At 39.4% G+C, this 18,348-nt stretch overlaps 1 protein-coding gene across 2 annotated transcripts in view; it reads right to left on the reverse strand.

Annotated features, from left to right (window-relative positions):
• The window catches only part of LOC112142086 (dehydrogenase/reductase SDR family member 13), a 12,198-nt gene extending 2,770 nt beyond the window's left edge, over positions 1-9,428 (reverse strand). For both annotated transcript variants that reach the window (XM_024265341.2, XM_036215008.1), the window contains exons 1-2: positions 9,202-9,428; positions 5,381-5,499 (exon numbers count right to left, since the gene is read on the reverse strand). In XM_024265341.2, the coding sequence (XP_024121109.1) occupies positions 5,381-5,499; positions 9,202-9,328 (246 nt within the window). In that variant the 5' untranslated portion in view covers positions 9,329-9,428. The remainder of the gene's footprint in view (positions 1-5,380; positions 5,500-9,201) is intronic.
• Positions 9,429-18,348: the final 8,920 nt, after the last annotated feature.

Raw genomic sequence — 18,348 nt, forward strand, 5'->3', positions numbered from 1 at the left:
AGGCACGAACCAGGGCCCCCCAAGGGAGACTCGCTCCATGCACCCATCCACCCATATAGTTTAATATCACTAGAGATGGCACGCAGGCATGTTACTATTGTCCAAGATACGTAAAGAGCGACACCATATTGGACTGGTATAAAACAATAAAACATGACTTAGCTGACACAGTAAAATGACCATAACATGATTCATTTTGGTCAGATTCTAAAAAGGAAAAAACTCTGATCAACAGAAAAATAATTCCCAGGTCATGGTAGTAATGTTTTTGTACAATGTGCAACAAATGAACGACATTTCAAACTTTTTTTATAAATAGGTTATTATATAGGAAATACAATGCATATCTGATACATGGTTGAGGTCTTATTCAAATCTACACACAGACTAACATTTACACAAACTGTTAGACTCCTCGGTCTGTGTTTATTAACAAATCTGTGGGTAGCCGACGTCACCATAGACCGCTAGCGCCTGTTGTAAATGGGCCGGCCCGCGCCTGGATCAGGGCGACACGGTCTGATCCGACTGAGAATAGTGCAGCCTGGTCGACAGCCACGCCGGTCCTGATGGTCCCGCAGACGGAAGAGAGGGCTCAGTGAGCACTTCATCCACAGCCCCGGAGTGACGAGGTCCGGGTGGCACACGCTTTAAAGCCTGCAGCGGCCGGGATTTCTTATTGAACTGGAGCCGGTGGCGATGATGCAACGCCGCGGGGTAAATTCATCCAGCGGGGGCATCAATGCTAGGCTGGGGGCTCCTGCTCTACAAGTGGATCCCACGCAGCCTTGATCAGAAGGACTCGGGCACCAGCGTGACAGCGAGCAGGCAGTCTTTCATAGGACACATTACCCGGTCCGCCCACTGGACGGAGATTCAGCGCGGATGGACTCTTCACTACTGAGGAAATCCTGATTAGTTTATTTTTCTCCACTTAGTTATCCAATTACCAGGAGGTCGTCTGGTCTTATCTGAGGTCTAACACACATACAAATACCACGATCATCCTCCATAAAACTAAAAGATCGGGGGTCCTTCCAGGAAAAGGTGGAAAGAGTGTGAAGTCTAAAGCTGTCATTGACTTTGAATAGACTACAAGATCAGCCTAAAAGTTCATTATCGAGAGTAAACTCACTCAGATCTTGTCAAAATGTTTTCTAGAAGTTTTCCTTTATCAGCTGACAGCAATAATTTACTAGTGAAAAGTCACATTCTAGTTTTTCCAGATCTGTTTGTACAATTGTAACACATGAGTAAACAGACATCTATACCATTCCAATATGGCGTCTGACTTTGCGTACGCAACAAGCTAGCATGTCATCTCTAGTGATATAACTCATTGGATAAACCCACCCCGCAGGGGTCCAGGTGAGAGCAAGGCAGAGACCACCCATCCCTACCAAGGAGGAGAACATCCAAGGGAAATGGTGTCCCCGAAGAGTGTTGTAAACATGACCTGACTAGGCTCACCCACTTTTGGAATTTTGAAGAGGCTCAGTGCCCGAGGGCAAAGACCAGAACCAGCACCACAGGGACACAGGCTCAGATTCATAGTCAGAGTCATCCCCTTTCCTGCGTGAAGAGAGGGTCTCCAGGCCCAGGTAGGGGATAGGAACAGAAGATTAGAGGTCCCACCTTCCTCGTTTTGTGTGTGTGTGAGAAAAAAGTTAAAATGCAAGCGTACTAGTCATTAGGCCATGGGAGATAACTGGAACTCCAGTAGTGTTTTAGCCATTTTATTCAAGCATAAGGACGTTTTTTTGATGTCTGTATTTAACACAATGAGATGGCACTTTGAACGGGCTAGAACAGCATTTTGGACGCACATTTGTATGCGATAAAACTCTGCTTTTTACACCCGTCTATGGACAACTTCAGACTATGATAGTACAGACTTAACAGCAATTTTCTGACAGTAATTATCACAGTTCTCAGAGTCAGTGAATACTTTATGACTGAAGTTACCACCCTCATTGATTTTGATTGGTCCTTCGTGTTAGCCCCGCCCCAACGGGGACAAACGTTTTGAAGCTGAAATTTTCAGATTTGAAAAAGAAAAGAAAATATTTGAGAGTAAGAAAAAAAAATTTGGAACTGAAAAAAATTTTGAAAATGAAATTTTGAGTTTTGAAACCTAAAAAAAACAAACATTTGAAGCTGAAAATAATTAAGTTGATTTTTGAATAGCAAAAAGTTTTGGACTTCTAAAATTTGTTTTGCCAAACACCAATTTATTTTTTTAAATGTTTTATTTGGGTTTTAAATATTTATGGCCCCAAAATAGATCCTCTAGTTCTGGCGAACTATCGCGATATTTCAACTCACTAACGATTAGCAGTCCTCTCTTTCACTAAATCGGTTTCTTAAAATAATACCAAAAAAGTCCACCAGGGGGCGCTTCGCCTGAGCACGACAGTGAAATGTAAGGATGTCGAAGTGAAACCGTCATCTATTTTTACTGGACTGATACGTTTTTAGCCCAAATGCCAAAAAAAAAATAATGGCCCGGGTTCAGTGTGAACACAGAGCCCGTCTCATTTGCTGCTTTTCTGCGTGCAGCGGGACGAGGGACTCCTCGTCTGCTCTCACCACACACCTCTGAAAGATGAAAACACACGTATGGCAGAGCGGCAGCGAGCAAAAAAGGTCCATGCTGCGTCTGTATTTTTCTAAAGTAGATGCAGACAGTGTGCTCTGTCTCCAACATAACTAAGACATGGATTGTAAGCGTGGTAACAGCAGTAACCTGTCCAAACACCGCGCTAAAATACATCAGATTCAAGCGGAGAAGTATGGAGCGTCTGACCGTCCAAATGAGACGTCTAGCACTGCTATTGATCCAAAAGGTGTGTATGCTAGCGCTACATATATGGAGCACGTGACTAAGTGTTGATTATCAAAGAAAAGTGCAGGAAATTTTAACTGAAGGAAATATATAAATATGGATAACAGCAATGTAAAAAACAATGATCATATAATAACAGGCTAAACATTCATCATTTTCCATAAATAATAATAAATTATCTGACATAAACTGTAAAATTAATAAAAATACAGCATTATGATTTTTTTTATTTCCAAATTTATTGCTCTTTTAATTAAGAAAACCATTTGATATACTCTGCATTTTAGTTCTTAACTAGAGTTTCGTTTTTTAGTTACCTTAATTTGGGGTCCAGATGACTCCAACCACATATTGATGTGATTCCTTCCATGACAAATGTGGACAAAGGTGGACAGGATTTTATGTCTGCCATGGACATTAGTGAAACTCAAAAATCAATGATAAAAAAAAAAGTTCAGCGCACTGTCTTGTGGGGTCGAGATGACCCCACTTTTAATGTAAACAAACCAAGGAGAGCGGAAGGGTTAATCAGCCAAACGTTACACAGACGTGAATTAAATGAAGTGTGTGCACAGGTGCTGCACAATGTTTGTATCATACACATATATTATTATACAGTAAATTATGTGTTGGTGTGTTGGGGCGGGTCTCGTATCATGTGCATTCCTAGCATATGGACAGTGGAGGAGCATGAAAACAATTCACAAAGAAGAGCTGAATATTTTTTTTTAATGAATATGATTTTTTATGGCATCATACATGGAGTATTTGCCGCAAAATACTATATTATTTTTTTGTTTGTTAGGTGGGGACTCCTTCCCTCATAAGAGATGAATTTTCACTGGCTACTTCTGAAGCCCCTGCAGCTGGCTACCCGACAGTCCTTTAGCAGTATTATCTAAAATGACCAGTCCTGGTGTCAAACAAACATTTATAAGGGGAGATTTTAATTGCCATTTGAAGCCTATTGGTTCAGGTTCTGCTGCTGCTGCACGTGTCGCAGACCTTCTTGTCTCTGCGCATGCTCAAAGACACTGTAATCATTTGAAAATACCCCAAAAAAGTCCCACATTTTAGATCTCCATTTTGAATTTTGCAGACATGCTTTGGTCTGCTCTGCCATGCTTGCAAAGTCAAAAATAATCACAAGATTTCTGTACTATTATGATTATTTTTTTTTTTATTCAAATAGACAACAATATTCAAAGTAACTGGAATTATTTAAGTAAACTGCTCTTCAGTCTAATTTTTCCATCTATAAAAACTTGACAGCTCTGATTGAAGAGTTAAATACTTCCAATCTCAGTGGCACATACAGTTTGTTAGTTGTTATACTTAAAATCCATCATTATTATGCAATTTAAGAGTGATGATTACATTTCCTAAAATGTATTCTTATTGTATTCTACAGTATATATACATTTTTAGGGGTAATAATTGGTAATAATTGGGGTAATAATTGATGAAAAATTAAGCTGGAAGAAACACATAAACTATATTAATAACAAAATATCTAAATCTATATCTAAACTATATAAAATAAAACATTTTTTTAAACCAGTCATCATTAAAAACTTTGTACTCCTCATTTATTCTTCCCTACATGACTTATTGTGTGGAGGTGTGGGGAAGCACATACAAAACATCTTTAAATTCAGTCTTTCTTCTTCAAAAAAAAGCTATAAGAATAATCACCAACTCTCCTTACACTGAACCAACAAATCCACTTTTTATCAAATTAAAACTGTTGACATTTTTTGACTTGATTGATTTCAAAATAATCCAATTCATGTTCAAAGTAAAAACCAAACAATTCCCAGAAAGTATCCAAAAGCTCTTCCAGTTAAGAGAAAATAAATATACGCTAAGAGGTTCAAACATTTACGTCAAACTACCTGTTAGAACAAACATTAAAATCCACTGCATCTCCACAAGGGGGTGCAGTTATGGAATAACTGTAGGGAAGATGTGAAAAGTTGTCAAACCTTACATAAATTAAAAATATTCATCAAATGTAATATTTAATAAATATGAAGACATTGGTAAAATATGTTGAATGTTGTATGAATATTAGTAAATATAAATGTCGTGATTGTTTTTCGCTGTTCTTTTCACTAATGAAATGTATTCTCTTTTTGTTCATGTAGCTCAATATAGTGAATGAGAAATTGTATATTTAATTTGGGCTGAAAAAAGACCAAAGGGGCTTGGAGTTGATAAGCTATTAGCTTCATCCAAAGCCCTTTTTCGAACTATGAACATCTCTTGTTGCATACAAGATTAATTGTGGGAAAAAATGCTTTGTTCTGCTTTGTTTCTTGTTAGTATGTTTTTGCTCTTTTCATTTTTTTTTCTGTTTTATGGTTGTTCTTGTTCGAAAAAAAAATTATAAAAAATAAAAAAAAAATTGGCAAACTGCTAGTCTTGGATGTCATAAATATTCATACTCAGTTTTTTGGGAACCGAGTATTTGGATACTCGTAACAGCCCTACTTTATATATTCTGGAACAACTTTGTTCTTTGCATTTTCTTACTTTGCGGATGTCAAAGACAGCAGCCTCAGCTCTTTCGCTGTTGCGACAGGCCAGGATCACCCTCGCTCCTCTTTTAGCCAGATCCAGAGCTGTGGACTTGCCAATGCCAGTGTTGCTCCCTATGCAGGAAAGTAAATCAGACATATTAATATTGATTCTGGAGACTAGATTCAAGTAGATCACATTCAGAAAAAAAAAAATCGACATTTTTAATTCAATTATTTTCTAAACCAGTTCTGTCCCTTTTAGGGTCACGGGGGTGCTGGAGCCTAACACGGCGACTAGTGGGCGAAGACAAGTAACACCCCGGACAGGTCGTCAGTCTGTCTCAGGGCCTCAGTCACACACCCACACACACTCACAGTCACACCTAGGGGCAATTTAGAGCAAGGGTCACCAACCTTTTTGAACCTGGGGGCTACTTCGTGGTACTGGGTCATACGAAGGGCTACCAGTTTGAAATAACACATTTGCTTAGTTATAGGTAGTTATACATTATTAATAATGAATAATGATCCTCCTCTATATAAAGACTGATTTCTCACCATAATTATTAACAATGACAACAAGCTAGGAAACAGATATCAATATTCAGAACTTTATTAATCTCAGTAATTTCAGATGATCACTTACATGTAATGGAAAAATGTCCAATTTTCACTATTTTGTACCATGTTTATCAATAATTTAATGTTAAAGAAAAATCAACGTTTTCAATTAATCTTGTCACATTTTGAACTAAGGACCAAATCTGCAGCTATTTAACTAAATTAATGATCTTTGAACTGGAGCAGGTCAGGTCTTATCTAAAGTTCATGTATCATCAACAAATTTTTAAGACGTTTTAATTTGTAAATCTATGTAAATGCAAGTGTAATTTAAAAAAATTGCAATAGAATAAAATTTAATTTTAGATGCAGCCCATAAGCGAGTTGTGCTATTTTTGGAAGAGACTTGAGGGCACCTTGTGTGGTCCTTGAGGGCTACCTGGTGCCCGCGGGCAACACGTTGGTGACCCCTGATTTAGAGTAACCAGTGAACCTATGAAGCATATTTTTGGATGGTGGGAGGAAGCTGAAGTCTCCAGAGAAAACCCACACATGCACGGGGAGAACATGCACACTCCACACAGAAAGCATTGGAGATTCTGGTTCAGGTCCCCCAGCCAAGACTTGTAAGTACACCCCTAGGTGAAAACCTTTAATGTCTACATTTTGTGTCCACCATTATTGTCCAGCACTGCCCTCAAGTCTTTTAGGCAAGAACTTCACCAGAGTTTAAAGTCCCCTTCTGATGAAAATCCTGTTTTTAGAGTTTCTAACATGTCTGTGTGTCATTTCTCTTCTGAATAAGAACAAATATAATAAGAAATCATTTAGTTTTTGCTAGGGCTGTCAGATTTTTCGCGTTAAAAACGCATTAATCTGACATGTGCTTGACGCCGACAATTTTTTTGACGCATTAATTGCGGATTTTCTCATACGTGCGTTTCCATACCGCGCGCGGGCGTCCCGCCCTAACTCACCGGCTGCTCTCACTCAGATCACGGGCGGGTCTCCAACCACCGAGCTGCGAGCTAAAACCGGCCGGCGCTAGGACCTGGAGAGCTCCTGCACCCTAACCCGGCTCCAGTTCGCGTCCAGTACCACGTCTGGTGGTACCGACTCGCGTCCGGCGCCGCGTCCCGAGAGCTGCAGACCCTCGACGTTCCGAACAGCAAGCTCACTGGGGGACGTTTTAAATGTTCTGGAGGTTTAAGCGTGATCCAGCCCCAGCATAGCGGTCTGTCTGCCGGCATATTCATCCGTGAGCTCCGCTGGACACGTCGCTGCATCGAGCTGCAGCCAGAGAACGCGGCGGCAGTAACAGACTGTCAAACTATCCACAGAGTATCCCGCTTTTCTCAGTCTTTAATGTTTTAAAAAACAAAAGTTCATTGGAAATGATAAATCTCTATTTCATTTATTACTGTAGTTCAACAGAGGAGGAAAAGATTTGGTCCTGACATAAAAATGAACATGAAAGTGTTCTGGAAATGTTATTTTAGATGTTTTTTATTTTATTTTACTGAACGTTGATTGAAGTTTAGAATTTAAAATGCACTTCACTTGCACTTGGGCTTTTGTTAGGCATTTTATGTTACAGCCTTTTATTGTTAAGAAAGTTTATCTCAATACAATGTTACAAAATAAAGTATTTCTGATGAAAACTATTAATTTTGTCATTCTTGTTTTCATAATTAATGTAGAACTGCTAAATCCCACGAACCACACATTTTTTTCCTTAAAAAAAGGCCACATGTAAATTTGCGATTAATCGCGAGTTAACTCTGGACAAAACGATTAATCGCGATTAAAAATTTTAATCGCCTGACAGCTCTAGTTTTTGCATATCCGAGTATTTCTCCTCTTAAATCTGTCAATCAAACTGTCTCAGACAGACAATGTTTGAATTGATGAGCCTTCTTTACATCACAACTATGGAAGTGTTTGTAACTCATAATTCAAAATAAAGTCAAAACTGGAAATGCTTTTTCATTTTCACAATGTAACTGCATCACTTGTCTCTTAAATGAAACAAAAAGGAATCCTCAGAATGGGTTTTTCATTTTCAACATCGCTCATTCTGTGACATAATTAAAGTGACAAAGCCAATACAGACTGCTTTTTTGTTTTCATGTCTTTCCGCACAAAAAGTGTCTCATAAATCAGTTATTTCTGACTTGTATAATTTCGACCAAATCATTTTTTAAGGAGAGTGAAATATACAAGTTATTTAAGTTGAGGTAATGCTATATATCTATATAGTTTATAACGCTATAGATTTAGTTCATAATTATATTAAAAAGTTACAGTTTTAAAGTTTTACAAATGTAGTTTTAGAGTGTTCGATAAATGTTTATCTTGTTCAGCCCGCGACCTAAGGTGTGTTTAGGATTGTGGCCCCTCGTGTGATTGAGTTTGACACTCCTGATCTAAAATTATGGCTCAGCAAGTAATGTTGCAACAACATTCTTCAGAAATGATGCCACTCTGTGAAGGGTTTATGTTTGGGCTAAAAAAAACTAACACACATTTTTTTTCCCGAGGTATTTTAAACAATCTGTTTTACCTTTTCCCAGATTAAATAAAATAAAACATATTTTTGCAGAATTACAGCACCTCAGAAGTTAAAAGAATACAAACACTTTATCTATCATATCCTGTCCCTCACAAAGCTAAAGAAGTGAGCAGTAAAATGTTGAATGATATTTACCCTTTAAATCCTTTTCTACACACTCTATTTAACTGGGAACCATTTTTGTGTCTTTTATGGAAATGACGTAGAAAGTGTGGAACATCTTAACTTTGAATGATGGCATGTAAAGGTTTTGGTCTTCTTTTACAATTGGCTGAAAGCAAAAAAAATATATAATCACAAATCATTTAAATTGGAATGAAATTAAAATATGATTACAATTTTTTTATAAAAATCTGGACTTTCTGATTGACATATTGATTGTGATTTCAAAGCATTTTGCTAACAATTGTAAATTCTTAAAGGATTATTGAATTTTTTTCGAACTATTCTACAAATCTTTAATTTACATGAAAAACGAGAATCTCTAATTAGTTTGATTTATTTAAACTCTTGACATAGACGCCCCTTTTAGAGTTATATTTGTGGGTTTTGTAATCGTATTTGTCATCGTCCGTCTTTGTCTCATTATTGGTACTGATGCCATAATTGTGAAAAACTTGCTTCAATAAAGAAAACTCAAACATACTTGAAGACAGACAACAAGTAAAAACGAAAGCAAGGCAGTTTGAATCGTTCTTTACCTGTCACGACGATCGTCTTCCCCTTCAGCTTCACGGAACTTGTGCATCTTTTGGTTCTAAAAACTCCGTAAAAAATGAAAATATAGAACGCAACTGCGCCTGCAGCAACACAGAGAAACACAGACATGTTTGATTAAGCGGCTGCTCTCTTCTTCTGCATTTAGACCCACTGACTCTGACCGGACGTTACCGCCCCCTAGTGACAGAAAGGGCGAACAGCAAACTCTGTCTAAAGACTAAGTTTTGAATCGTTTGTGTATCCCTTGCTTTTCAAACTCATTCCTTGTTCATGTAAATTTGAATTTGTAAAATGCTGCTTGGTTATTAAATGTGTTTTAAAACTCAATTCTTTCTTTCTTTTGTTTGTGTTTGGTCCAAAGGCTGTTCGTAGTAAGCATTTACACACTTTACTTCGTTTTATTCTTGCAACAGCTAAACTTGCATTTTCGTTAATGAGAAAAACTTTTTACTCTCCGTTGGTTGTGTTAATGTATCTTTTATGTATTTTTCTTCACTAAGAATCAGTTTGAAAGTTGAATTTGCTTATTTTAAGTTGATTGGTGAAAAGTTTAAATGCACGTGGGCTCTGGAGGGAGTTCTGTGTAGTGTTGGGGATGATAATAGCATCCCCGTTTTATTTTGATTGTTTACTGGTTTACACACTGACGATATCCATACTGGATCGGTCGAGGCCCGGGTTAACAACGACCGCCATCGGTGCTGTTCATCGACAGGGTGCCGGTGGAAATTGAACTACTGTTGGTGGAAGAAGGAGAGGAGGAAGGCGGGTTTGTAGGATGGTTTGGACATGTTCAGAGGAGAGACAGTGAATATATTGGTAGAAGGATGCTGAGTCTAGAGCTGCAGGAAAGAGGTCTAGAGGAAGACCAAAGAGGAGGTTTATGGATGCAGTGAATGAAGACATGAAGGTGGCTGGTGTTAGAGTGGAGGATGCTGAAGACAGGCTTAGATGGAGGAAACTGATTCGCTGTGGCGACCCCTGAAGGGAAAAGCCCAAAGGAAAAGAAGAAGAAGAAGAAGAAGGCTGGTTTACACACTGTTACTTGCTTTGTTTGTTTTTGATTGTTTTGGGGGGTTCTTTCTGCAATGGAGCGACTTTTATTCTAATGTACAGTGTGTCCTAGTTTTAATGTGATTAATTAAAGGACTGTGTAAATTCAAATTATTTCTTTCTGTTTTAAACTTTATTGAAAATAAACATGCTGCATGGTGGTGCAGTGGTTAGCGCTCTTGCCTCACAGCGAGAAGGCCCTGGTTCGAATCCCGGCTGGGACCTTTCTGTGTGGAGTTTGCATGTTCTCCCCGTGCATGCGTGGGTTTTCACCGGGGACTCCGGCTTCCTCCCACCGTCCAAAAACATGCTTCATAGGTTCATTGGTGACTCTAAATTGCCCCTAGGTGTGAATGTGAGAGTGTATGTGTGTGTGATTGAGGCCCTGCGACAGACTGGAGACCTGTCCAGGGTGAACCCCGCCTTCACCCATCAGTAGCCGGGATAGGCTCCGGCACCCCCGCGACGCCGAAAGGGAATAAGCGGCCAAGAAGATGGATGAATGGATGAAAATAAACACATTTATAACTAGATCCACTATCTCGTTATAAAGAGAAACTTTTTTTTTCTTTTTCCCCACACGAAGATGCTGAGACTTTGCCTGTTTTAAGTCTTTTTACTTTGTGGTTAACAACAAAACAGCAGAAGAAAATATTCCACAAAAGTTGTCTTTTTTTTTCTTTTTTTGGTTTCTGAGTTATCCATTTATAACCTGCATAAAAAGCTGTGTTTAGTATTTAACTTAATAGGTATTATTTTTTTAGATCTCACAGCGAGCAGAAAAAACTTGTCAGCTGGTGGCTTGAGAAGGGCTCTGCGACCATGTAGTTGCACTCAGCGAGTTTTAAAGGCCTGCACTGGTTGCACTGCTGTTCCACCTGCACAGATGACATGCAAAAATGGCAGATATCAAGAATACAGATGATTTTAATATGAAACACTTTTGGAACAACATTTTTAAAATGATTAATTTGAACTAACTAAAAAATGCTGTATTGTTGTTTTCCAACACGATCCATCCAGATCCTGCCAGCCCACTTGTGGTGCAAAGCCAAAGAATGTAGGTGTTTTGTCTCCCCAAAAGTTGCATGTTTTCTTATTAGTTTTGTATGATTTTAATCTTTGTTTTTATTTTCTTATTTGGAGTGACAATATTTACTTTTCATTCTTAAAAACATACGTTTTGTTGCTTATGCTGCCATCTTGTGGCCACATGTTGTAAGTGGTAAAGTAGGAAGCTTTTGTTTGGGAAAATGAGTGCGTGCACATGTTGGCTTGCACTGTTTTTCTTTGTGAGAGCCGATGATCTTTATACAAATTAAAAAGTGGCAGAATAAAGGCGTGTTGGGGATTTTGAAGCCCCTCTTTGTCTTACTGCATTGGCTGAAAGCTAAAGCACGTTTGGCTGAAGGCAGAGGAGTAAAAAGATCATCAAGGCAAGATCTTTCTTCTTCTTGGGGAAAAAAACATGTTCAACCACATAGAGAGCACGCATCTGGAAGTCAGGTCAAAATCCAGATCCTCTTCTTCACGTTGTTCAGATATTCAGCTGCTGCAGCTCAAGCACAAGCCAACACTGAAGTTGCCCACAGCAGAGTACGCCTAACACTGAACAGACATGGTTAAAGGCGTTTACTTGTACAGCATTTTTACATCTTCCATAAAAGTCCAAATTGATTTACAGTCACAGACTCATTCACCCATGCACACACAGTCACACACTTATGGAGACTGCTCTGAAAGCACATTTCGGTACTTAACCCCCCCAATTCATTCATAATGTTCTTTTGTCCAGATTGAAGGATAATCTGGGAAAACAGTCACTGTGCTTGATGCCTCTGGTTTCTCAATGGCATTTTCCATACAATTCACATCTCCTCTTTTCTCTTCTTCATCCTCTCATTTAGAAGATTTGGTCTGCACATCTTCACCCCACTCTTCCTCTGGAACAGGGGTCACTAACCCTCTTCAGACTGAGAGCTACTTCATCAACAATGACAACAAGCTAGAAACAAATGTCAATATTCAGCACTTTATCTCAGTCATTCTTACATTTTCGAATGATGACTTAGATTTCATGGAAAAATTTCCCATTTTCACTGTTGTTCCATTATCAATTATATAATGCTAAAGTAAAATCAACGTACACATTTTTAAACAAATCTCGTCACATTTTGAACTAATGACCAAATCTGCAGCATTTTTAACTAAATTAATGATCTTTGAACTGGAGTAGGTCAGAGGTCACCTAAACTTATCTAAAGTTCATGTATCATCAACATACTTTTAAGACGTTTTAATTTTTAAATCTATGTGAATGCAAGTGTAATTTAAAGAAAAAATAGCAACAGAACAGAATTTAATTTTAGACGCAGCTCACAGGTGAGTTGTGCTGTTTTTGGGAGAGACCCGCAGGCACCTGGTGTGGCTGTTGGGGTCGCAGTACCAGACACGGTACAGGACACAAACAGGTAGCAGACACGGTCCTGAACGCAGTACTGGACCCAAACTGGTACTGGACGCAGTATCAGACGTGGTCCCCGACCCAAACGGTACCAGACACGGTACAGGACACAAACAAGTAGCAGACATGGTCCTGGACGTAGTACTGGTCCTGGACGCAGTACCAGACGCGGTCCCAGACCCGAACTTGAACAGTACCAGACACGGTACAGGACACAAACTGGTACTAGACACAGGACTGGACCCAAATTGATAACAGACGCGAGGTGGGCTGGGGTTAGAGTACCGGTGCACTCCGCGCCCCAGTACTGGACCGGTTCCAGTTTGCAGCCGGGAGGACGGGGACCCGTAATTTAATGGCACGTCAAAAAAAAAAAAAAGTTGGGGATCACCCAAAAAGTGAGTCCTGAGCGAAACGTCAATATGTGATGACTTGGGAATGAGGATGTGTTGTTACAGAAGCAGGAGAGCACAGACCGGGAGAGAGAGAGAGGTCCAGAACGTTTCATCAACTGGCCGATGCACCACTGACAAAGAAAACATCTGAAAGGGTGTGCACCATGTGAACTTAGAGAGTATATGTAGAGAATGGTGCCCTGATGGGTGGCAGAGCAGGCTGACTGAGGAAAAGCTGTGTAGAAGGTGAAAGGGCCTGGGAAAACCTGCTTTGCAAAAACTCGTGCAGACGGTGGTGATGCCATTAACTTGTAGGACAGAGAGAGATCCGTGTGGCAAACTGGTCTAACACAGGTGCTAACAACAAAGGCTGTGCCCACATCAAGCTTCTGTGACATTTACAACACCTGTCATTACATGTTGTAATGGAGGCGGGGCTTGTGAAAAACTGCTGTGAAAAAGGCAAAAGTCTAAAAAGATTGTGTAATGGGGTTTTGGCCAAGGCAAGCTAGTGGAGCTAAGGTGGAGTCTGGGATTGAGGAAGGATCTGATAAACGGAAGTCATTAAGGCGAAAGTTGGAACAAATTTGGGGGGTTGAAGTAAACGTGTTGTGATAGGGGCAGGGACCGGGAAAAACTGGCTGGTCAAAGATAGGATCTTGTAACAAAGGCAGTTTAACGTTTTGATAAAGGTGGAGCCTGTAAAAATCTGTGGTTGCTTTGGCAGAGTCTGTGACAAACTAAGGTGACTGGATTTTAGAAACCTGATGTGATTGAGGTTTGAGTGTAACATGCTTTCCTGGACAAAAGTTTGACGAAAGACACTAACATAAAATCCCACAAAGTCTGCTGCTTCAGGTGTTTTCAAGTGTTTTCAAGTGTACATTACACCAAACTGCAACAATTCCCACAATTAGCAGTGGACCCTCTCCCTCTCAGCCTGAGGGCCGATGACCAAAACCTCTGTTTTGTCTTGGTTGAGCTGCAGATAGTTCTCTCCCATCAATCTCTGCATATGGGAAATGCAGTTCAATAATAGGGGTATGGGTATCAATAATAATTTCCAAAACCAATTCCATTCAATTCTTTTGATCCTCTTAATTCAATTCAACTCAATTTTGAGTTCACACATTTATACACATTTGTTTAGAAATACATTAATAATCTATTATATGTTTTGAATATATCTATATTAATCTGATCCAGTTCACATACTGTAAATGTATCAGTGAAATAATGACATTGTTAATATCATCCAGTGTTACATGGATTCTCTAAAGGAGAAGTTCTAACTAAAATGTTCAGATCATCAACATTGGAAACACTAGCTGCGTTTACATGTGCAAAATGTCCTCAATCGGATCAAAGATCGGATTAGAATAGAACTGTGGACGTGGCCCTGGAAAACTGTAACAAACGTTTCCATGTGCCTCACGGCTGATTGGAATAAATCATTCTGACATGCGCAGAACTGTCTAATTTGCCGGAAATAGTCGTAGAAGAAGAAATAGCACGTTCTGTTATAAACAAACAAAAGATCCTGTATAGATTGAGATGATTCTCTGAGCATTCTTTCATTATTGTTAATAATATTTTTAAGTGACTGTTTCCTCATAATACTCTAAATTCATGCAGCAATGCATCAATGCAGCAATGTGCATCTTGGCTATATGTAAATATGTGGGAATAACATCCGTCTTTACTTTGTCTGAATGTGACTGGAAACATGAATTCTGGTGACTTTTATGCACGGTTTCTCAGGACTGTTTGGAGGGCGGAGCGGCACTTCCACACTCAAAAGTAGCCTTCACCAGCCTATACCGCACTGAAGCCGCTCGGAGACACAGTTCTCCCGGGAGACACGGTTTTCCCGAATCCACTGATCACGCCATAACAAAGCACCCCCCCCAACACACACACACACACACCATCAGCACTCCCCGACCCCCGCTCACGGACATGATAGCTATGAGACCGGCTGCTCTGCTCAAGGAAGCGGTTCGTCCGTGGAGAACAGCTGACCGGTCCAGTTCGCGCTCCAAAGACTGTCTCTATGCATGACGTAAAATCCAGCGCAGTAATGTCACATGATGGGAATGTGTGTTTACATGAATCTCGATTGGATCTACAATCTGTATAACCCACCTGTCTCGATTGGAAGGAAATTTGGATCTGAATGATTCTGAACGGGCCAGAGTATTCTGAATGGCGTGTTTACATGACGCATTCTTATTCTTATCAGGAGTTCATTCCGATTACTTGTGTCCATGTAAACGCAGCTACTGTTCTACTTCTCCTGGAGGACGTTTCAGTTTGGCCACTAGGTGGCGATCGCCCAATAGAATTACATCTTATTCCAAAAGAAGAAGAAAGAATGAGCAAATATGTATGGATGTGTTTTAGACCACAAATGTTTACTTTAAAAAATATTTTCATACAAGAGTTTGGAAAATTCTTGTCTGTGAGTTTATAAAGATGTTCAGCAACGTATGTTTAGGTCCACTCAACGTTAGCTTTAGCCGTCCTATGGGAAATTCTATTAAACATTAGCATCAAGCTAGCAGAATTCCGCTTTATGTGCTAAATCGATGTATCTTTTTATGAATATTTTTATTTTTTTGATCTGTTAAGCTTAAATCGCTTAATCAATTTTATCAACCCAGCCCAACACCATAACTTAGACTTAAGAACTTCACAGAACAAGCTGAAACTTTGCAAGTCCAGTATTTTCAGAATGAACTGATTTCCAGTTCACAATCAAGATTTGTTGATTTAAAAAACATATTCAATTAAATTGCCATTAAAAATCTTTTGATGCACTTGTTAAGGTATAAATTAATTTAAAACTGTGGGTTATACGAAGATGTCAAGAATTTATTTATTTGTTTGTTTGAGAGGTGACAATGCAGGCCATTACTTATGCAGGTAAAACAAATTATTTAATATAAATTAACTTAGCCACATTTGTACAGAGCTGTTTAATAAATAATTGTAAGAGAATCAATTGTTATTTTTTACAGCTAATTGCTTATCACAATGAAAAGACTGATGGCAAAAAGCAGGGCAGTAGTCAGAAGAATGAAAGCTTTAGAAATATCCTGGTTAATTATTATTTGAAACTTGAGTTGATATGTGAACTTGGACCTTTACGTGATAAAAGCTTTCAGCTGCTGTGCTACAAGTTGTCCCTCTCTGCTTATAAAAGCAACTGCCTGTGAGTGTTGTTGAGTTCCAATGACAGGGGTGTAACTCCTCATAGCCTACAGTCATGCTTCTTTTAAGTTTACTCTTACACTTGCTGTTTCTCAATGGTAGAAAATCTGACCTATGGAATGAGTGGTAGTGTGTGGGGCAGATATACCTAAAAAGCAAAGACTTTCTTTCAAGGGTTGGACCTACAAGCTCTCTTGTTTAAAGGGTAACAAAACACTAAATTCACTTTTTTTGTTTGTTGACCTCTATAAATGGGTCTTTAAAAGTGTTGTCTGTTGGTTGTTGCCAAATATTTTGACAAATTAAAAAAGTTCATGAAAATATAGTCATAAACCTTCTGTGTGCTGCCCCCTACAGGTTGAAATGAGGTATTAAATTTGAATTTTTGTGATTGGTCAACTGGTGTAAGTCTCAGAAGTTCGAGGTCATCATGTTCTGCAGCGCCAATATAAAAACCCCGCCTGTCTTTGATTCTGTAACAGTCAGTCGTTAGCTTTAGCATGACTCAAAGGTGTTTTACCCTCAGTTGTCAAAAATCTACTGATTTACACAACTTTTCAGTGAACTCGGAAGTTAGGGAACACAGGTTTGTAGTGTGCATTATATCCAGCAAACTCTGTCCTGGTGATGGATTTAGTAAACATTTCACTCGGGATTGTTTGTTTAATATATTAGCATTTATTAGCTATGATGCTAGCAGCATCTTACCACTTTCAGACTCTGGACCCCTTCAGACCTGCAAACCCTCAGCTGCGCCGGTTTAGGTACCATATGTGCTCGGGCCTGCACGGGGGCTTGCAACTAGTGATGACGTCACACTATGATAACGGAACTTAGACAAACAACTTAGCTATTTTACACAGTTTTTTCTGTACTGAAACTGATGTTAACAATAAAGTTTGTTAAAAAAAAGAAAAACAAAGTGTCGAGATCTGCTTGGGTAATTATTTATTATTTTGGCATTGACAGCTCCTTCACTAATGGCTGCTCTCCTCAGTGTTTATGTCACTGAGCAGAAAATGAGCTGCATTTTCAAGCGGGACTTCATCCGAAGTACAACACTGCCAGGATATATTTTGAAAAAAATCACGTACGAATTACCACTTCCTGATTTCTCTCTTAAAAAACGATCGCTATCCTGCAATTATTTCCCTCAATCGGATTATTTTGTTGTCAAGGATTTGCGGTTGATTTCAAATATTGTGCCCTCTTGTGTGATTCTTTGTGTACCTGTTCGGACTTCCTCGGTTGTTTACTTGGGAAGACTCCGTACATTGTTATGCCGCATGTGTGTCATTTCCCATGTCATGTAATAGTCCAGACAAATCGCAATCATACACGTCATGAAGTCGCAAGCCCCTGAGCTGATCTTGCAGGCGAGCACACAAGGTACCTACACCGACAGCCCCGCTGTCGGGCATTGCAAAAAGAGCATCTTGAGCATTGATATATACTTCTCACAAAAATAAAAGCAGCACTTTAAAGAAACACATTAGATCCATCAGATCTCAATATGAAGTTGGATATCTATACAAATAACAACAGGACAGTGTCTTAGGAACAAAAGGATGAAAGTCTTTTAATGGAAATCAAAGTTTTCAGCCTACAGAGGCTCAATTGTGAAGACACCATAAAATCAGAGTGAAATGAAGATGTGGCAGGCTAGTCCATTTTTTACCAAAACCTAATTTCTGCAACTCAAAATGCTTTTCAGTATCTTGTGTGGCCCCCACCAGCTTGTATGCATGCTTGACAACGTGCTAGCTGCTGATTAGTTCAGTCAGATGTCTCCACATTCTGATTGAATGAACACACCTGGTCCAGGCAATCAGCAGCAAGCAGTACACAAAGAGCTGGAAACTAGGCAGGGTGGCGGCTCCCGAGGACCTGGAGTGAGGAACACTGTCCTAATGAGACGACGGATGGTGTCTTATGGCATTTCCTCCAAGATCTGTGTGAGGGCATACCTAAGCTGTTATACAGTCTGAGGAGCAACCTGGCGG

Source organism: Oryzias melastigma, linkage group LG13 (genome assembly GCF_002922805.2).
Source record: "Oryzias melastigma strain HK-1 linkage group LG13, ASM292280v2, whole genome shotgun sequence".
Lineage (NCBI taxonomy): Eukaryota > Metazoa > Chordata > Actinopteri > Beloniformes > Adrianichthyidae > Oryzias > Oryzias melastigma.